General features: G+C 32.4%; 3 protein-coding genes across 6 annotated transcripts; 2 read left to right on the forward strand and 1 right to left on the reverse strand.

Moving 5' to 3' along the window:
• Positions 1-6,379: 6,379 nt before the first annotated feature.
• LOC18043857 (E3 ubiquitin-protein ligase rnf8-A) lies at positions 6,380-8,648 on the reverse strand. 4 transcript variants are annotated; one of them, XM_024185416.1, is made up of 5 exons: positions 8,280-8,648; positions 7,656-7,818; positions 7,469-7,535; positions 7,183-7,367; positions 6,380-7,092 (listed from the first exon to the last, which is right to left on the reverse strand). In XM_024185416.1, the coding sequence occupies exons 1-5, from the start codon at positions 8,360-8,362 to the stop codon at positions 6,808-6,810; spliced, it is 783 nt and encodes a 260-aa protein (XP_024041184.1). In that variant the 5' UTR covers positions 8,363-8,648; the 3' UTR covers positions 6,380-6,807. The 4 variants fall into 4 exon arrangements, with proteins under 4 accessions (XP_024041184.1, XP_006438149.1, XP_024041183.1 ...); XM_006438086.2 differs by having other exon boundaries at positions 6,380-7,015; positions 7,133-7,367; XM_024185415.1 differs by having other exon boundaries at positions 7,469-7,553.
• Positions 8,649-12,587: 3,939 nt separating this feature from the next.
• Positions 12,588-17,649, forward strand: LOC18043858 (probable LRR receptor-like serine/threonine-protein kinase At1g67720). Its single transcript, XM_006438089.2, has 15 exons — positions 12,588-12,914; positions 13,174-13,711; positions 13,904-14,415; positions 14,589-14,721; positions 14,954-15,025; positions 15,118-15,186; positions 15,277-15,348; positions 15,449-15,517; positions 15,637-15,809; positions 15,889-16,145; positions 16,264-16,390; positions 16,494-16,559; positions 16,643-16,829; positions 16,914-17,046; positions 17,174-17,649. Exons 1-15 carry the CDS (start codon positions 12,845-12,847, stop codon positions 17,489-17,491), a joined length of 2,796 nt encoding a protein of 931 aa, XP_006438152.2. The 5' UTR covers positions 12,588-12,844; the 3' UTR covers positions 17,492-17,649.
• A 1,385-nt stretch (positions 17,650-19,034) lies between these two features.
• On the forward strand, positions 19,035-21,310 carry LOC18043859. The gene is made up of 5 exons (XM_006438091.2): positions 19,035-19,533; positions 20,099-20,261; positions 20,368-20,434; positions 20,549-20,777; positions 20,889-21,310. The coding sequence occupies exons 1-5, from the start codon at positions 19,427-19,429 to the stop codon at positions 21,097-21,099; spliced, it is 777 nt and encodes a 258-aa protein (XP_006438154.1). The 5' UTR covers positions 19,035-19,426; the 3' UTR covers positions 21,100-21,310.
• Positions 21,311-21,997: the final 687 nt, after the last annotated feature.

Raw genomic sequence — 21,997 nt, forward strand, 5'->3', positions numbered from 1 at the left:
GGAAAGAATATTTCTATTTTCTCCTGGCTGAGAAATTTTGTGTGCATGGAGTTTAATATAAAGATCATTTGCAAATGGAAGCTACAAGGTTTTATTTATTTGTTAATTTTTTAACTCACATATTAGATAAAAGGGCAAAACTACTTTGCAAGGGGGGTTTGGTACCCCTTTTTGTCTTTTTCAAGATCAACTACAATGGAGTCCTATAATTTGTTATAAAAATAAAAAAGTTCAAAATTTTTAAATTTTCACATATTAGTCCCACACCTATAAATTTTTAGTTGCATCAATGCTTCTGGAAGCCACGATTTTCAGGACAAAAACTCAATTGAATTTATTTAAATGTGTAATTAAATTTACTCCTTTTATTTTAGGACAAAAACTCAATCAAAAATACAAAACTCATTGCTCAAACAAACAAAAATGATTTTACAAATTCATAAACTAACACTTTATTATTATTAGTAAATTAAAGTATTTTTACTACATAATTAAATAATTTCGTATGTTAATTAAAATATTATGTTATAAAAAATAATAAAACATTACCTACATAAAATATCAAATTAAATTTATTTTCGTATTTTGTGTATTCCATCTACTTGACACATAAAATCTCTTGTTTGAAAATATATATATATATATATATATGGGGTTTGAACCATGGTCACATGGGTGAAAGGAAATTGGTTACCGTGTTAAATTTAAAAAAAAATCATATTTATATTTATCATTCATTATGGTTAGTAAATAATATACATAGTTTTAACTGTGTAATAAATTAGTTAATTTATTAAGTAATAAGTAAATTTATTAATTTAAATAGATATTAATAAATTTAAGAATAAGTCATTTAATTGAAAATCTAGTTCAATAGAGTGAAAAAAAAAATTAAAATATTGTGGACTTATATGTCATAATTATAAAACTTTTGATTTTTTTTATTTTGCATGAACAACAAGGGCTTTTAATATTAATGGCTCAATAATCACATCTAACCATTATATAACTCTCACCTTAAATCCAACTGTGGATTTGAAAAAGACAAAAGAATGGGGTACCAAACCTCATGAGTATAGTAGCTGGACTCTGACTTCACAATGAAATGTACAAAGTCAATCATAAAATAATTTTTTGTCATTTGTCATATATATAAATTTTATTTTAAAAAAACTATTAGACAAATGGGTTTTAGGTTAAGGGTGAGCTTGAGATTGAAGTGTTTTATTTTTTAAGTTATAATTGTTGTGGATAAAAAGCTGTAATTATGAAATAAAAGTTAGTAATGTATTGTAAATGTAAATTTTAAATAATAATTTTGATAAAATTATTAAAGATATAATATATTTCCCATTATACAAATGAAAAATCATATCAACATATCTTTCAAGGTACAGCAGCTAGTTTTTATCAAACACTTTAGTGTTATATTTTTTAAACTATAAATGCTCAACCTCAATATCAAACGCACCTTAAATGAAATTTTACTTATCGTATTCTTGTTGTACATAATATTTTCTCAATTTTCATGTACAATTTTTTTTTTATAAAGAATTTGGAGTAGAATCTCGCCCAACCCATAAAAGGGGTTAGAAAATCAGAACATAATGTAATTGTGAAAAAGAATATTTTGAATGAAAAATACAGCATCTTCTACGTTACTTTTATGCTAAATACTGAAGCAAGCGTCGTTGAAAATCAATGCTTGATTTTTGACCATCGTCACCTTCCCGCAGAGATAGAATTAAGTGAATTAAGGGAAACAAAAATATTATTATTACTTTAATAGTACTTGGCTTTAGAGTGTAACATGTTAATAAATAAAATATGTTTTGGATAATGCTCTCAAGTAATGCTGAGTTAGAGAGAAATAATGAAATATGGATCCCTCTAAATTACATGCATGTACCTTACAATCCTCTCACATGAATAGTGAGTGGACCCACATCATTCACTATTCATGTGAGAGGGGTGTAAGGTACATGCATGTAACTTAGCATTAGCCATGAAATATTATTTTATTTTGGATTAGGTTGGGTGAGTTCAGTAATAAAATAGCCGCAACAGTTTCCTCAAAATTTGATGTATATTAATTGTACTTTTACTTGTTTTGGGAGGAGACAATGAAGATAAAGTGTGGGAGACGTTATGTTTTCTTTGCTTACTTTTGCTTTGGTGGGAGTATGCAATGCATAGGTTAATTTTCGACAAATTAATCCCAAAAGGGAAAAAGTTTGTGGACTTATATTTACAATCCACAGACAAGAGATAAAAGTCCTTCCTCTTTTGTATTGTTTTGGAGCACTCTATTATTTATTCTTTCTTTTTTTTAAATTTCACTTGATTTTGTTTAACCTACCCAATGAATATTAATTTTTTTTTTTGTCATATGTACATTATAGTTAAATAGTTGGTGATATTAACAACAAAATATTTACTTGGAGTATCCTAGGTTAAGTATCTTATGGTATAGCTTAAAAATACACCATCGTTAATATTAGAAGGAAATGTGTTGTAGTTATATTAGTGAGGAAAATATCTACCTTCATTTAGTTATATAATTAAGATAGGAATGACTGAAATCTCCATAAAAAAGGGTTGAGTCGTTGCTGTCACATTAATATGAGTACAAAGACTTCAAGTAAACAAATATTATTATTATTAGGGTGTGTTCAAAACTTGCATTACACTATGTTACACTGCATTAAAACATTGTTCTTATATTATCTCATGTTTGGTTGTAATTTCCGGTTATGTTGCACTGCATTAAGAATGTGGCTAATACAATTAAATGTGTATAAAATAAACCCATGGAGTTAGGGTTTAGATGGTATTATATTAAAATACTATCATATTTCAAATATAATTATTTAACTTTTATTATTAATAAATTATAATAAATCCAAATTATTAAATATTAATTTATATTATTTTTAAATAAAAACTTAATTTAAGTAATAATATAAGAGAGCAATAAACCTATATATTTAATAATACATTATTTTACTTATATTACGCAAAATCATTTTAATTATTTTACTTTAAATACATTTAAAAGTATTTTAATTTTATTTAATCATTTATTATTTACTGAAATACTAAATTTAAAAATCAATTTTAAATTAAATGATTATATTTAACATTAATAAATAAAAATAAATTTATAATTTAATAATATAAAAATAACTTATGTTATATTAAATAATTATATAGTATCATATTTTTACAATATAATATTAAATTATACTATATTATAATAACTAATATGTAAAAATAAATTATATCGTAATATAGTACTATTAATAATACAACATAGTATTGTAATATTTTATTATATTAAATCATTTTATAATATAAAAATTAATATATAAAATAACAATTTAATATTTAATTTCAAAAATTAATAAAAAAACCTTACAATAATAATAAATTTAAATAGTATTAATTTAATATTAATATTAATGTAAAATAATAGTACATACTGCACCAAACATAACATTACATTATAATTTAATATAGTGCACCCTAATACTATAGCACGCCATAATGCAATAAAACGCACTAAAGGCACACCATGTTAAAAAGCAATTATGCTTCTTGACAAAAGGGAAAGGAAGATGAACAAATTGAAATTTAAGGGGGAAGAAAAAAGTGTGTTCTGTGCATGAGCATGAGAGAGACACAGCATAATGGAAGACAGCAATAAATGAACAGGTTTCCAACAATTGGGTCAATCCCATTTCAAATTAAATTGGGATTAGTACAAAACCCAAAATTTGTTTCTTTGGGCTTCTAATTGTCTTGAGCCAATACAAGCACAACATCTGCTCAATCTCTTCCAACCAAAATGCTTCAAGAAAGCATGCAAATGAACTAGTGGAAGCATTGAAAGTTTGTTGAAACCTTCCTTTCTCAATAATTCTCCTAAAATAAAGCAGCTTTATGTGAAATTGTTTTGTCAATAATATATTATTTTACCGTGAGTGAAAATGAGACATTTGGTGACTCAATATACGCCCGCCCTCAGGACATGACAGGACCCTCCCTAGAGTCCACAAAATTATACTTTGCCTTTGCCCAATTCAATACAAATTTTAAAAGCATTACATCCATTTGCAGCAGGACAAGACATTGTTGTCAAGTGATGTTAGGAAGCAGAAACCTTCCACAAAAAACCACACTGTGCATTGCCCACTTTAATAAAAACTTTCAAGCATTACATCCATTTGCAACAGGACAGCACATTATCGTCAATTCATGTTGGAAAGTAGAGACCTGACATAAAGTTTTGTATTCATCTGTCTCAAGGTTACTGGAGCATGGTTCCTACGCTCTGAAATTATCATTTCTTCTTTGTGAAAGAAAAATCATGTAGTTTAATCATAAATTGCTCGAGCGAATATTAACTTTTAATGAAAGTTGAAAGTGCTTCCACTAAGTTTAAGCTTAGTTTTTTTTTTTTTTCCTTAATCACGAGGTATCTTAGGAAGGATTCTAACTGTGAGAGACACTTTTAAACCCGTACCACAATTTAGACTAGAAGACGAGTTAGACCCTGTAAACGGCTGATGTGCAATCTCGTGACATAAGGGTTCATACGTGAAAAATCACTTAGTTAACGTATTAGAATAAAGATTTATGATTTCCATTGATGATTTATTGTTAAAGTGGGACTAGAGAAGGTGTATCTCTCTCTCTCTCTCTCTCTCTCTCTCTCTCTCTCTCTCTCCATTTATAAATCTTCTAGATTACTCGTTAATTGCCATGCATCTTTTTCACATACAAAGCACTGAAAAAGCTTGATTTAGTTAGTTAATATAAATTTTCAAATGAGGCCACGATAACTTGTTAATTAACTAAAGAAATTAAATAATGCCACTTGCTTCATATTGGAGCCAATGGGGTTGCATCATGGCATCTTCTTTGAACTCCATTTAAAAGAACGGATTCTTTGGCACCAATGATCAATAATTTTAGCTTTGTGAGGAGGAAGGGCGGGTTTCCTCATCCACTTAAATCGAAGTGATTAGTGGACGTAATTCGTCTATTCCTATCGAGATTAGATTGGCGTAACCAAGTTCACTCACTATTCACATTTTAAAAAAAAGGTTTTCTGAGCCGATGTTGCTAGGTTACAACTTTGAATAATGAGGGCTTAAAGGTGACCTTTTTAAGAGCAGCCGGGAAAGGATATTGATTAATTAATAAATAAAAGAATCTATTGGCCCTAAAAGGAAATGCCCACTAAGAAATACTTTATCAAAAAGATAATTATTTACTTATAAAGAGGGCGAGCATGATTGGTGGTTTCACAAATTGTGAGGATGGACTCCATGCAACTTCACATAAGTGGGGTGTTGCTTTTGATTTATTTAACTAAAAGACAGAATATAGCTCCGCCCTCGTTCTCTCCTATGATGCTTCAGCCTCAGCCCGCGGGGGGCGTTTGTTCTTACCACCTGCTTATTCCTTCTTTTTCAACTTTTTCATATTGGTTTTAGATTTTTGCACTTGTTTTTGGTAAAACTAGCCCAATCATGAAGATGCTGAATAATGCAATGAGGCATTAGCAATTTGTTCCGGGATTCGAATATGCCGAACCCAAAGCCTCCATTGAGGCGCCATTATGAAAAAAAATTGATGATCCGCCTGGCCACTTTATTCCTTTTTCCATTTTTGCTTTTGCCCTTATGTCCTCCTATTTGCTACACAAGCCCACATAAATGCGCTTTTCATTTTGACAGCTTGGGCTTGACCGGCCCAATTCAAAATCCAAGTGGGTATATGATATAATATACGATTTTGCAGAACGCTTCACTCTGTAACTGTAAGAGTCTTGATAATGATGCAAACCAAAGTATTTTGAGATAACAAAGTAAAAACAACAAAGAGTAAGCATATAAGCATAACCTTTGGCTTGCTGTTAAGGAAATAATGAGTATTTTCTTCAACTTTACAAGCTGGGTAGGTATACCAAGAAAATTTACCAAACCATCAAATTAGATACTGCTAATCACCTGACATAAGTTTTTTTTTACTTATATAAGGAGTTATAGTCGTTATGGATGCTTCATAGTCATAGTTAGTCCATCAGAGTCGATGGAAAGAAAAAAAAAAAAAAATTCGGTTACAATTAACTCAAAAAATCTTGCCGCTGGAAGGCCCTGAAATGCTACCAAAATGAATCATCGAACTATGCAGAAACATATTGAGTGAAAAAATAACACGGCCAGTCGATCTCATCTTGAATCTCTGAGAATTTGCATTCTGATCAAAGTCGAAACTGCATCAGGGTAATTCCATATTCAACCAAAAAAATATAATACAGAAAAATAAGCTTGATTTATAGTATTTCTAATAAACAAACTGATCCATCATATGATGATATGAACAGAAACCAACTATGATTCAATTTCTTGGCATGTTCATTACAATACTCAGGTTCCAAAAAGCTGAGGCGATGAATGCCAAGCATACCTTGTCTTTTGTAATGTCTTTTGTAATTTACATTCGTTACTCTTCACATACTTAAGATATTCACATAATCTTTGTTTTCATCCAGACAGCTCATGAATCCACTTCCAGTTAGCTTCAAATACACAATTGAGAAACTTAAGCTGCTTGATTAATTATGTACAGAGGTAATGGAATAGCTCTTCAGCCAACCTTGCTAGAAAAGATCAAATTTCTGCAAACCATAATTTACGTATAATGGGTAGCTGGAGTGCTGCACGGTTCATTACTTCATTATGTACAATCGGTAGCTGGAGCAATGCACAATTCGTTACTTCATTCTTCCTCTATGAGTCAGAGCATGTAATCATATACAAATGGATGTGTGTCAGGTACTATGAGAGGCAGGTTTTCAATATAAAGGTAGAAACGCCTCAGATTTTCTTTTGCAATAGTAACCATGTCAATTATATCGATGTCACTAATGAGAACCCATAAATCCGCAGAGCTTACTCTCTGTAGGCTGCCACGGCAAAAAGGACAGGACTGAGACCTCGCATTCCTGTAATTCATTATTGAACCATTATGGGAGAAGTATTTATCTGGTATTCTCTCCAAAGAGAAATGCTTTCTGGTAACCTATCAAAAACAGAGAAAGATAAATGATTATCGAGGGTACCAGTCGTGGAAGCAGTTAACACACAAGGAGTGCCCGCAGTTGGGAAGCACCATCTTGGTGCAATTTTCCATGCATATTCCACATTCATCATTTCTATCTAGATCTTTATCAGATAGCTTTCTCCTTTCTTCAACTCTCTTTCTGCTTGAAATTTCTGAGCATTGGTCTCTCTTACTATTGTCTTCCAACTCAGAAAACTCACTTTCAAGTTGCCTAAGTGAAGGATAGATAATAGCTGCAAGAATAATTTTAATCAAATGCATTTCATTATAAGCTTAAAATGGGGAACAAAGAAATTAGATGTTTATGAACAAGAAGTTAGGGCGCAGAAAATACCATAAAATTCCCTTAGAGTAGCTTTCCTTTCTTTTGAGGACAATGCAGGCATCCCATCAACATATACCTGGACATTTACGAAGAGCTTCGTTTCAATAACACAAAACCAAAAACAGATCATTAGAAAAAAAAAAAAAAAGACATTATCTAATTAATTCGAATGAGCTGAATTTATTTTATAAGTGACCTTGTAAACAAGAATGTTGAGAAGGCCTAAATAACTGGGAACGGTATCTGTACAACTATAATCCATCCATTCAATCATAAAAAGAACCAATGGAGCAAAAGGACTGTAAGATAATCTCATCTGAACAAAATCTCCACCATAATCTCTAGGAAGAGCCGCCGCCCTGCAAAAATCCCAACCAAAAATTAGACAAACTATTCACTCTTCCTAGTTTACACTTTACAATTTGCTACAGGGACAGAAAATAGTTAACTTTTATCTGGGCAAACACCAAAATCATCAAATGTAACAACTTTGAGACCGAACCGATTCTATGACAAAAGTTGCAAACTGTAGATGAATTTTGGGACTTAGGGCTGGAGTAATAATGTAATTACTCAACCAAGGTACTTAAGGAAGAGTTAAAAAGGGATTAAAAAAAAAAAGCATCTTTGACGCAAACCCATATCCATTCTCAAACTTGCCCAACCATTACAATTTGATCAGCAAAACTACCCTTGAAAAGAAAGGAACGGAACCAATTCTACAATCTTTAACTGAATTTATCCCACGAGAAAATTATATAAATTCCCAACCAAAATCGAAAGGAAAAAAAAGAAAAGAAAAGAAGAGAAAGACACTTACAGGGTATTGGCATGTTGTATATCAGCTTCAAGAGCTTTAAGAGATTCTCTATAAGATGATTTGTTGGGTTGCTTTACCAACATTTGGTCTTTAAAACTGGTGAGAGAATGATATTTTTTCCTTTCTTTTTCCTGAGGTGTGTTTTGTTATGTTATTGTTAAGAGAAACTTTTGATGAGATGGAAGAGTTTTGAAAGAATAGAAGAGAAAGATGATAAAGATTATGAGGGAGAAACAAAAGAGAATTTAGATACAAGGGAGGGAGAGCAGAGGAGTTTGTTTGCTTAGAGCTTAGTGTTTAAAACTTTCACACTTTGTGAAGAAAAGTAAAGGATGCCTTCTCTTCTTTGTGTTAATTCATTTTCCTTTCCTTTCCCACCACCTTTAACCTTTTTCTTTTTTCTTTTTGTACTTTCATTATTTCTCAACTCAACTGCCCTTTGTGTTTGTTGCCATTATTATTACCCATTATCTCCAAGTCTTGACTTTCCTCCTTTTTTGTGACACGTTATAATGCTCCTCTCCTACCTTCCACTCACACAAACTCTGATTTTTCTTCTTTTGTTTATGGCTATGAAATGTTGAAGTAAGTTGAGATGGCAATTTTCATCCCCTAACCTAACCCATTAAACAATCTCATTTGAAATAAATAAATAAAAACATTTTATCTCATGACAATTTGACAACTTTAGGAGCATAATACTACCCACCACTTCAATTTTTTTGTTTTTGTTTTGATTCATTCCTACTAATCAGCTTTTAAGTAAATAATATGCAATAGTCCATCTCCTACCCTTGTTATACAGGACCTACCAATTTAGCCGATGGTCCAAAAGGACCAAAACCTCTTGGGCAAAATGTCCACACAAAATTATCTTTTGAATTAGATAGTAAGAGGGAAGAAAAAAAAATCAAAAAAGGAAAAAAGAAGTAGAAAATTGACTAGTTTATTACAAAAATTCTCCCTTAATTAGTTTATATTATCATCGAATTAAATAATTTTCACGGAAGAAATGTGTGCATTGACTACTAGATTTTATTAAAATAATAATTTTATTAAAATAACAAACTAGCCAAACAGGATGATGTGAGGTACCCTTAATAAAGAGTTTTCCATGAGCAATGACAATGTTGAGATATTGTATTGAAAACAGTATGAGAATTTATTTCTTTGCAAATGCAAGGTGAATGGGATGGGTTCGATTGCTCCGTTTTTGATGTGTAGGCCCATAATTAAAATAGCCCATTGAAATAAATATGTTTGCACTTTGGGTGGTGCTTCAACACCCCACTACAATCTTTATAACACCCATTTTTCTTTAAATACCCTCAATTTCATTCATAAAGTATAAATTTATATATAAGATTTTTTAATTTAAAATATTTTATTTTTAAATTGCATAAAAATCTTAAAATAGTATATTTGTCTTAAATTTTGTACTTATTGTTATATAGTTTCTATCTTCATAATTATAAACACTTATAATTTTCTCAAAAAAATTCAGTTAAAATTTTAAATATAAATATAAATTATGAAATGGGGGTGGGTATGAAAATTTTATTAAAAGAATAATTTATATAAGTACTTGATTGAGTTTTTTAATTCAAAATAGGAAATTAATTAATTTTTGTTAGGTTATATTTGAGAAATTTTGAGGGGCGTCAAAAGGCTTACTCTTGGTTTCAATTCGCGTAGAAAAGCATGAGTCAGAAGCTTCGGCCCAATTAATGAGACAGGCCTATAGCTGGAAACAGCTGTCCATTCCAAAAATTGGGTGGTTTTATTAAACATTTTTTAGTCGAACTATTCGCACCCCTCTAACCTACTCATAAAACCCCTCTTTCATTTATATTTATTTTATTTACGAAATGTCTTTTTTTTTAAAATTTTTCTAAATACACTTCTAATTTTTCATTTATTTTTTTGTTGTTAAACCTCAAGGAAGTATTGCGCTATTTTTCATTCTTTTGTAATCTTATTACTACCCTACAAATAAATTAAAATATTTGTGGGCGATGAATTTTTTAATGTTAACTATTGACTTAAATTACACATATTTTAAATGAAAATTTAAAAGCAACTTTTTTTAGTACAAAAATATTAAATTGATAAGAAATATAAAAAGAATATTAGATTATTTAAAATTTGTATAATTTATTTTAGTTAAATAAAAAATAACTAGTAGACAAAAAAAAATTGATTTAGAATGTAATTAATTTATTAGAAAAAAATTAGTATATTTAATTCTTATTTATTTTTATCTGTAATTTTATTTGAGGTGGGGCCTTTAGGCTGTATGAGGATAATGGAGTGCCACCGAACATTTTTTAATAAGGGCCCACTGCAGTTTCCAAACCGAATGACGTGGGGCCATATGCGAAAGATACAAATGACATTTGCCAAGTGAAGCGGATTCTTAGGCTACTAGTTAAAGTTAACAATGATTAACAAATAGGGGCCCGTCGAGAATAGACTGACGGGTTCATCTCATCTTCTCGTCTTAATTATGAGTTATGACTCATAAATTAAGACAGTGGTTGGTTTTAAGGAAGGGGAGGGGAGGAGAAAAGGAAAAAAAAAAAAAAGAGTAGAGAGGTGATGAGAGGAGAAGAGTGTAAAAATTAATTGTTATTATTTTATTTTATATTAAATTTAAAAGAAAAAAAATTATATTTTTTTAATTGGATAAATATACCCACTATCTTTAATGTTAATACTGTTAATAAATAAAAATAAAAATTAACTTATGAATTAATTCAATTTATAAATTACTTAGTTAAATAGAGAATTTTATTTTTTTAAATTACAGCATCATGTCATGAATGTTGACCACCATTTTTCATCGCGTTAGATGCATAATAATGATCAGAAATGAACGATTTATTAATTGGAAATGTTAATTTTGTAGAAAATACGCTATTTAGTCAGAAATATGAGAGTTAAAATTTTTCCATGCATTTAAACAAGACTTGAGGTAAATAACAACGTATATTAACATTTTTAACTCCATAGAGTTGTAGATCGGCTCATGAGGATCCCATTGGTACCGGTTTTCGGTTTTGATGGTAAAGCGCGTCTCCGGTAAAACTCCGACGAGTCTCCGATTATTGTTCGACGATTCACTTTACTGCTTTTTCTTTTTTCAAATAAGTTTATCATATTAATTTAAGAAAATGAATAGAAATTATTTGCACTTTAATTTATTTCAAATTAATTTTGTTTAGAGAATAATATTGGAATTTTTCTGTTCCAATAGATAAGGAATTTGAAATCCTCGACCATTGACAAGGAATACAAATTCTTCAATTCGATGGAAATTGAATTTCAATGAAAATTTAATTCCATTAAACTTTTTTTAATGGAAAGTAGAAAAGAGATCAAAATTTTTTCCTCTCCCCACTTCTCTACCCTCAAGCAAACATGGCCTAAGAATTTTGAGTGAGTCATGCTACTGCATAACAACATAATCGAATAATAATAAAAATTTATTATGGTTGATAGATTGCTTGATTCTTTTTTACCCTTCTTGTATATACTTGTATAAAAATTTATGTGGTTAATTAGTAGAAAATCAGCACCAAAATTTACATTGGATAAAATGCAATAATTAAAAAGTAATGCCATAGTGTGACGATGTTACTTTGCATGATTTCTTATCTTTAGTTAATTAACATTGTCATGTATTTGGTTAAAGTAGCATAGACTACGACACAAACGGGGGACCGCACTTGAATGTCGTCCAGCTAAAGAGAGAGCATCCATCATCTCCGTGTTGCTTTGTCAAAGTTCACAAAAGCTGAAAACAAGTGGGTCTAAAAGCTACCAGAAAAGAGATTCAGTGATTTGCAGCAAAGCAAAAGCAAATTAAAGCTAAAGAAGATTATTTATTTAATGTTCTTTTTACATGGGAGAATTGATGAGTGTCGATGTCACACTTGATTTCTTTCTCTAGACTCTAGATATATGTGATGCTTTCTGTGATTTGCAGCCTCAGCTTCTCTTCCTATTCCATATACCATAGCCATAATCATCTTTGATATACCGACAATAATAATTACATTTTCTTTATTACCCCATTTGCCATAACAAAATTTATATAATCTATGTAATCATCTATACATAAAGGAAGTTAATAAATACAGCTAGTTGTGCATACAGCAGGTTTCCCGGTTACTAATTATAGTCACATCAATTGTAGCAGGAACATGTCTCATAAAATTTTCTGACAGTAAAAGCCAATAATTAAATGATTACAAGTTAATGTTTTTTTTTTTTTTTCAACTTTCAAGGCTTGGGATTGTGTCATACACTCTTATTTTCAAAGACAAAAAAAGGGAGCATGAAAATCTTTATTGGAAAAAGAAGATTCCAAAATCAGCGTGAATGAACATTGCCAATGCCAAACTTATCAATCAAAAAAGGGAAAGGTAATTGGAGAGCAAAGAAAGATAAAGAGTAATTTAGATTCTCAACTTAACAAAATATTTGTTCTTTTTTAGCACTAACTCACAGAAGTTCTCAACCTTGAAAAGAACGAAAGGACTGGCTTGGCTTCCTCATCTTCAATGGTTTTATATTCTCATTTCTTGGTTATATATCTTCTATTTTTATCATCTGTTGTGTCCCAAGTTACAGGTACGTCACTTCCTGAAGTTAAATTTCCATAATCTTATTAGTTTTCAGTTTTCACTATAACTTAATTTGAAAAGTAAGGTAGTGTTAGTCCTGAGCGTGTTCAGCCCTGTTAAGTGAATGATGCGTAGATGCTGAAGAAAGGTGTAAAATGAAATTCAAATTAAGATAGCAGTAATCATTAATTGTTTAGAAATGGTATTATGTGATCTTATGAGGCTAGATGGACAGATTGTAACAATCTAATGAACTGAACGTGCAGAATTTATAAGTATAGACTGTGGGAGCACGAGCAACTACACTGACCCAAGTACTGGATTGGCATGGATATCAGATATTGGTATAATGAACAATGGCAAATCAGTGAAAGTAGAAAATCCAAGTGGAAACTGGATGCAGTATCGAACACGAAGAGATTTGCCTATAGACAACAAGAAATATTGCTATAATTTGATCACAAAAGAGAGAAGACGGTACCTTGTCCGCGCAACATTTCAGTATGGCAGTTTGGGAAGTGAAGCCTCGTACCCGAAATTTCAGCTCTATTTGGATGCAACTCTGTGGTCTACTGTGACTGTGTTGGATGCTTCAAGAGTATATGCAAAGGAAATGATCATCAGAGCTCCTTCAGATTCTATTGACGTGTGCATATGCTGTGCAGTAACAGGTTCTCCTTTCATATCCACTCTTGAGTTAAGGCCCTTGAATCTTTCTATGTATGCAACGGATTTCGAGGATAATTTCTTCTTAAAGGTAGCTGCTAGAGTAAATTTTGGTGCTCTAACTAAGGACGCTCTAAGGTAATTTCTCATCAAGTGTTTGATAACTCGAGCTATTGATTGAAGATGCATCATGCTTTCAAACTGTGAGTGTGTAGTTGAAATATGATATAGACTGAAGGAGAAATTGATGCTCATAAATCATAACCAATTAAGGATTTAGTCATTTAGTACTACTGGTACAGATTCACCAAGTTGACTATGTTTTCTCAGGTACCCGGATGATCCTTATGACAGAATCTGGGACTCAGATCTTGATAGAAGGCCAAATTTTGTTGTAGGGGCAGCCTCTGGCACAGTGAGGATCAATACAACAAAGAACATAGAGACAAGGACAAGAGAATACCCACCTGTCAAAGTAATGCAAACTGCAGTGGTTGGCACAGAAGGAGTACTCAGCTATAGGCTAAACCTGGAAGATTTTCCTGCGAATGCTCGAGCTTTTGCATACTTTGCAGAAATTCAAGACTTGGGTCCAAGCGAAACCCGGAAATTCAAATTGGAGCAGCCATACTTTGCTGACTACAGCAATGCAGTAGTAAATATTGCTGAGAATGCCAACGGGAGCTACACTCTTTATGAACCCAGCTATATGAATGTAACTCTCAATTTTGTCCTGTCATTTTCCTTCGTTAAGACCAGAGATTCTACCCTAGGGCCTCTCTTAAATGCGATAGAGATAAGTAAATACCAAAAGATTGCTGCAAAGACCGAATGGCAAGATGGTAAGTATAAGATAATGGCGTAGCTTGCTCCAACTTTCATCTGCTTATATCTGGCTACATGTTAGAAGAAATTGCAACTTGGTTACTGTTAAGTGCACATATGTGACAGATTGTGAATGTTCCTGACAATTCTGAACTTGTGAGTCATTTCTAATTATTTTTTCAATTGGTAGTGATGGTACTAGAAGCCCTTCGCTCTATATCTGATGAAAGTGAGTGGACAAATGACAGAGGTGATCCTTGTGTCCCTGTTCCCTGGGAATGGGTGACATGTAGCACTACCACTCCACCAAGAATTACAAAAATGTAATGTTATCACTTCTTTATATAAAAATCTGTCGATTCATGGACTAAATTGAACTGGCAACCTATTGTTGAAAGTTTGGATATAGAATGTAGAAGCCCATCTATGAAAGGGTATGAAAATGGAAACAAGCATATTGATAAAAAGTTGTTAGCTTGAACATAGATTTTCATTTTTTCAGATGCTTAAAAGATTCTAATTTTTTTAGATGAATTACGCTGACCTTCTGAGCAGTGCCTTGTCAGGAAAGAATTTAAAGGGTGAAATTCCACCTGAGCTTAAGAATATGGAGGCATTGACAGAGCTGTAAGTGCAACTATGCTGTAAAAAAGACTTGCTAATCTAAGGCCATCTCTATTTTAGCTCTGCCTAATGTTTTTTTTTTCAAACTGACTTAGGTGGTTGGATGGTAACTTCCTCACAGGGCCTCTCCCTGATATGAGTCGTCTTATCAATTTGAAAATTGTGTAAGCTCTTTGTTACTTCATGCTGTAAGATTCGCTTGCATAGATGAAAGTGGTGCTTCTTTGTGACCTAAATTCTTTACGAGTCTGCAGGCATCTAGAGAACAATGAATTAACTGGATCACTACCATCATATATGGGCAGTCTACCAAATCTACAGGAATTGTAAGTGCTAGTGTCAATTTTCATATTTCTTTGAATGAGCTTATTTCATTGTATATTTCCCTAAAGAAAGTTTGAATCTGACTAAATATTCCTGTGGCAGGCACATTGAGAACAACTCTTTTGTTGGTGAGATACCTCCAGCACTGTTAACAGGAAAAGTGATATTCAAGTGAGTATGCTTTTGGTTCTTTTGGCCATAAGGATGCATGATTAATGTTATATAATAATGTAAACATTTTCCGAGGAATGATTGTCAAGATGTTAAAAGTTGCTTCTTTTCTCTGGCAGATATGACAACAATCCTAAATTGCATAAAGAGTCACGGCGAAGAATGCGTTTTAAGTTAATTCTCGGAACTTCAATAGGAGTTTTGGCAATTCTGTTAGTTCTGTTCTTGTGTAGTTTGATAGTTCTGCGTAAACTTCGGAGAAAAATATCAAACCAGAAAAGTTATGAAAAAGGTGTGTAAATCTCAATTTCTCTTCGTATATTACATTGGATGAACTTTTGCATTGTGCTAATTTCCAGTGTGTCCATTAGCTGATTCCTTGAGAACTAGCACAAAGCCTTCAAATACTGCCTATTCGATTGCACGAGGGGGCCATTTTATGGATGAAGGGGTAGCATACTTTATTCCACTTCCAGAGCTTGAAGAAGCTACAAATAATTTCTGTAAAAAAATTGGCAAAGGAAGTTTTGGATCTGTTTACTACGGCAAAATGAAAGATGGAAAGGAGGTAGCAGTCAAGATAATGGCCGATTCATGCAGTCATAGGACACAACAATTTGTGACTGAGGTACTGTCAGATTCAGCTTAAGTTACTTATTATACAAAGTACTCATGTAGTATTGTGCTAATTTGTTAAAAAGTTGAAGCAATATATCTTTTATATACCCATGATACTGTGTTTTCAGGTCGCTCTCTTGTCAAGAATTCATCACAGGAACTTGGTTCCTTTAATTGGATACTGTGAAGAAGAACATCAACGCATTCTGGTTTACGAGTATATGCACAATGGAACATTGAGGGATCGTTTACACGGTCAGCTCTTGTACCCTTCAATCTTTTGCACAATTTCTATCTTCTAGCTTTCTTAAAACTGAAGCTAAAAAATAAAGTTGATGACATAAATCGCTGGCGGCAGGTTCTGTCAACCAGAAGCCTTTAGACTGGCTGACTCGTCTACAAATTGCACACGATGCAGCCAAAGGTTTATAATCAAACTTCCCAGTATAGTTGGTAATCGTGCATAGATCAGTCTTCAATTATTAACACAAATTTAGATTTTTGTAGGCCTTGAATACTTGCACACTGGCTGCAACCCAGGTATCATTCACCGAGATGTTAAATCAAGCAACATTCTCTTAGACATTAATATGAGAGCAAAAGTGTCAGATTTTGGACTTTCAAGACAAGCTGAAGAGGATTTGACCCATATATCAAGCGTAGCACGAGGAACAGTCGGCTACCTAGACCCTGAGTAAGCCATACCAACTCACCATTCATGTAAAATTTAATCATCTCCATTCTTCCCTACCAGTATGCTTAACTAGTAATTTAACAGGTACTATGGAAATCAGCAATTGACAGAAAAGAGTGATGTCTATAGTTTCGGGGTTGTCCTCCTGGAACTGATTTCCGGAAAGAAACCTGTCTCAGTGGAAGATTTTGGGGCTGAACTGAACATTGTTCATTGGGTACGCCCTCTAGCACATTTTAAGTACTTGTAAAATGCGCATGTGCAATCTACAGGGTGATTGTTGAACCAGCCTAGTAACACTGGGAACTTTTAAAATAATCACTAACAGCTGTGCTGTCTTACAGGCAAGATCAATGATCAAGAAAGGGGATGTGATAAGCATTGTGGATCCAGTGCTAATAGGAAATGTGAAGATCGAGTCGATTTGGAGAATAGCTGAAGTGGCAATACAATGCGTGGAGCAGAGAGGATTTTCCAGGCCAAAGATGCAGGAAATAGTGTTGGCAATACAGGATTCAATCAAGATTGAAAAGGGCGGTGACCAAAAATTTTCTTCTAGCAGTTCCAAGGGACAATCTTCAAGGAAAACTTTGTTGACAAGTTTTCTTGAAATTGAAAGCCCGGATTTGTCAAATGAATGCCTTGCACCAGCCGCCAGATAATTTTGTTACACCCCACCTAATACTTTGTAAGTTTGTACAATATTCTCATTAATCCTAATCATAATCAATAATCATAATTGTTCTGCTTATACCTAATATGCTTATTATGATTAGGAACAACAAAGTTGTTCGTGTAATAGAATCTGTTCTTTTTCTAACTGCTCATTATTAAAAAATATATATATATAATATACTTCTTTTGGTAGAATTGGTTTATTTGTTTTTTGTCACATTCAACTGTATGTGAATTAATTTGAGACAGACGATGCCATTTTCTTGGATTTAAAGTATGATTTTGTTTTAATTAAAAAAAAATATGAGTTGAATACATTTTCGTTTCCGTCTTGTTTGACTTGAATTCAAAAGGGCTAAGTTCATAAAACCGGTTGGTCTTGTACATTTATTATTCTCACCAACAAGCCATTCATTGAGATTCATGAGTCAATACATTATACATACATGAAAATTAAACTCCAATAATTATAAAAAAAAAACAAAATTGATGCAATTAATAACCTTTTAAAACTTTCTTTATTCAATAATTTGAACATTTTAAAAATCAAAGCAGGCAGTTTATAAAAGCTTGACTTTTTCATCAAACAAAAGATTTAGTTGGATTACCTAACAAAAAACAAATGATTTTTAGGTACCCGTTGAAGAGGACCTACTAATAAATAATGAGAATGAGCCTTGAGCCATGGCGTTCTTAATATGCCGTAAAAAAATTAACATATAATATATTAAACAAATGGAAAATAATTATTGCGTTCATTATGAAATGTGTTGTATGCGTAAACCCACTTAAAAAATCTCAAATACTTTGAGCTTAATAATCTTACAATCTCATTCGTATCTGCAAAATCACATTATATCAAGTTTAAAATTCAATCATATATTACAAGTTAAAATATAATTTGACCCCATTTTTAGGAATTTTTTTTTGTTTGAAAAAAATCTGTCACCATCATTAATGAGCCAATTGAAAGAATACGAAACCCATTATGCATTAATCCAAATCAAAGCATCAAACCCTGAGAAAGGCTCTTGATCAAGCAAAGTTCAAAGATTGTACTATTGTCCTACACGCATAAAATGAAAAACCCCAGATAAAAAATTTGAAAAACATTATCAGAAATAGCCAAAATTTTAGAAAAATTGCAAAAAAATGGTCAAATATAAACTTTTATTTGAGCCCTAAGCCTGACAACAAATACCTTGTCCATGGCAGGTAAGAGTGTCCATCAATATTGTCTTACATTCGCTACAAAAAATAAGAAAAGTTCAAATTGAACTTTAAAGAAAAAATAACCGTAATTTTGGGCCATGTGCATAAATTTTTCAAATTTTCAAGATTGGTAGAATAAAGATTAGTGAATAAGTAATATATCATATATATAAAAAAAACTAATACAATCCATCAAGATGAAATTGATATATGTGTGTCATTTATAATAATGATTAGAGAAGGTGTACAAAGAAAGAATTTAGCATTATTTAAATAAAAAGGGAAACGTAAAAGATGAGGATAAGCTCAAAATTTATAAATGAGGGCATCACAGACACGCAGAGAGCTTAGAAAAGAAACGTATATTTCTTGTACGTATTCTGTATTCATTCTCCTCAAGCCATAAAAGTGAAGCAAAGAAAAAAAAAAGGGGAAAAAGAAAAGGTCATTTTCATAGCCGCCCCCGCCCTCTAAAAATTCATCCATAAAAATTAATGATAAAAGCTAAGAGAATTATTAGAAAAGGAGAGAAAAGGAAACCTGTTTTCTCTTTCTTTTACTTTTTCTTTTTCCCCCTTTTTCTGTTGTGTTTTTGGTGGATTAAGTTCTAAGAAGTCAGAAGCCAAAACCAAACAGAACCCAGTTGCTGTTTTGTGATCAAGTTTATAAAGTTTGTTGCTTTTTTCGTGTTTTTCTTTGTGGGTTGAAGAATGAAGAGAGTGAGGGATATGGAGGTGATGTACTATCAGTTGGCTAAGTCATCGTATCAGGACTCACTCAAAGTTTTGGAGGCTGATATACAGCATGCTAATGCTTTGTAAGTTTTTGTGTGTGTGTGTTGTTTTTTTTCCTTAAAAAGTTTGTGTTTTGAGTCTGATTTTGAAGCTTTCTTTTATGGCTAAAATAGGTAGTTTTTGTTTGTCCATAAACTTGATCACTTTCATGATCATCATAATTAATGAGGAAGTAAAAAAGAATTTAGTGCCTAATATAGGTATTATGTTGGATTTTGATTTGTGCATGCAATTAATGAGTTTTTGGAATTTATGTGAAGACATGCCAAATGGGAATTTGGCATATATGTCTAATTTGGGAGCTTTATTGGCTGTATATGAAAATAACTGCAACTTTCCTCTCTTTTTGTGTGGTTGATTCACAATTGATGAATTTGATATTTACAGTGTGATTCTATTTAGCTTGTCGAGCAAAAGTGAGTTTGCTTATTGTATTTGAGGAAGCAAAGTTGGTTTTTTCTTTTTCCCTTTGCTTATTTGGTACTTATCATTGCATTTGGATGATTTTGTTCAAATTGTAAAGGAAAATGTTGACATTGGTTTACTCAGCTGCATTTATTTTCTCTAACTACAAACCTGGGGCTGTAGGGCTGCTGCAATTCCAAGAGCGAAAGGTGGTGCACGTCTTCAAATGAAATTGGTTTACGATCACTGGGCTCCCCTCTTTTGGTTTTTGCTACAATGGGTGAATTCTTCCTGCATGTGTGTGCTCCCTAGATATCTAAACTTCTTCCACATACTTGTATATAAGGTTGTTTTTTAGCATATTGATTTTTGAAAGTCAATCTAATGGAACACATTCTTGTTGCTTGAATAATTAGTGCAATTTTTAATTAATTGCTCACTTATTAACCCAGGTGTCTGCAGACGATCGACCAAGCCTAACTAGTCCTGGAAGAAAGGCAACAATTAGGGAATTTTATGGTATGTAATTTACTCTACCTGTTGTTAATTTTGAATTTATTGTAAATCAGTTAATTGCCTTTGGTTCTGCTTTATGCAAATATTCTGACTTTGTTCATGAAAATCAAACTTCAGGCGTTATATTGCCATCGCTTCAGCGACTTCATAGTAATTTGAGGGAATTGGATGATGCTAAGATAGAGAATCTTGAAATTGGGAGTTTTGATAGAATGAGAGGAGATAGCCAAGTTGGCAGTGCAGATTTGGAGAGAGAAGATGAATGTGGGATTTGCTTGGAGCCATGTACCAAAATGGTGTTGCCTAATTGCTGTCATGCAATGTGTATCAAATGCTACCGCAATTGGTATGTACAAACTTCTTAAAACCCCCTTCTCTCCCATGTTTTTGTCTTGAATACTTGATGTGAAAAGTATTAGTATTCGGTTCACTCATTATAATCCCTTCAAAATCACAGGAACACAAAGTCTGAATCCTGCCCTTTTTGTCGTGGTAGCATGAAGAGAGTTAACTCAGAGGACTTGTGGGTGCTTACTTGTACTGATGATGTTATTGATCCAGAAACTGTTTCGAAGGAGGACTTGTTGCATTTCTACCTCTATATCAACAGTCTGCCAAAAGATTACCCAGATGCCCTCTTCGTAGTATATTATGAATACCTAATCTGACTAGAAATAAGTGAGAAGATTGATGTACAGATAGAAAGGCCGACCTTCAAACGTAAATAGAGTCTGGTAAATAAAATTCTCATTCTTACACCAAAATAATGAATTCCTTGTTATGCCTGTCTGAACATTAAGAGCATTGGGATGATATCCTGATTAATGTCAAAATTGTGCTATCAAAAAATCAGTTTGTACAATTACATTTTCCTTGCAATCATGTTCAAGTTGCACAAATTACTTTGAATTATTCTGATTTGTCTGTCATCTTCTATTGAATGGCTGAGTGACATTGATGAGATGAGTGTGTGTGTGTATAGCTTCCCTTGGGTACTGGGCATTCCCTTCACCAATTATCATTGTGGCTTTGCTGTTGAAGATTAAGTGTTTGTTGTTAGATTGTTGCTACCCTTGCTTTCATTTTTTGAGCAGCATATCGATTGTATTGAAGTTTAATACTTTGAATAATGCTGCTTGTTTCAGCAGCATGATATTCTGCTGCTGGCGCCACTATGATTGTGAGAACTTTGGCACTTTGCTAGTTTGATTGCGACTCATTTGTAATATGGTTCGGGTGATTGTGAAAGCATTTCTTTGCCCTGCCTTTGAGGAGCAGAGGAGTAACTCATTTGGTTGAAGGGAACCTTTTATTTTTTTATTTTGCTCTCTTGATGCACAGTCTCCTCGTTATTCTTAAAAATACGGATCTGCCAGCTAAGTGCGATATTTGACGATAAAATAAATGAGAATCACTTGGAAGTATCAACTTAGGTTAAAAGGAAATTGGTTTTGTTAATGAATTGTGATAGTTATCGATCCAATATTAAAAAAATATATTCACAATGGTTGATTACCAATTTGCGTGCTCATGGATGAGTGGTCTGGCATCTCGTTTATCAAGCTT

Source organism: Citrus clementina, unplaced genomic scaffold (genome assembly GCF_000493195.1).
Source record: "Citrus clementina cultivar Clemenules unplaced genomic scaffold, Citrus_clementina_v1.0 scaffold_4, whole genome shotgun sequence".
NCBI lineage: Eukaryota > Viridiplantae > Streptophyta > Magnoliopsida > Sapindales > Rutaceae > Citrus > Citrus x clementina.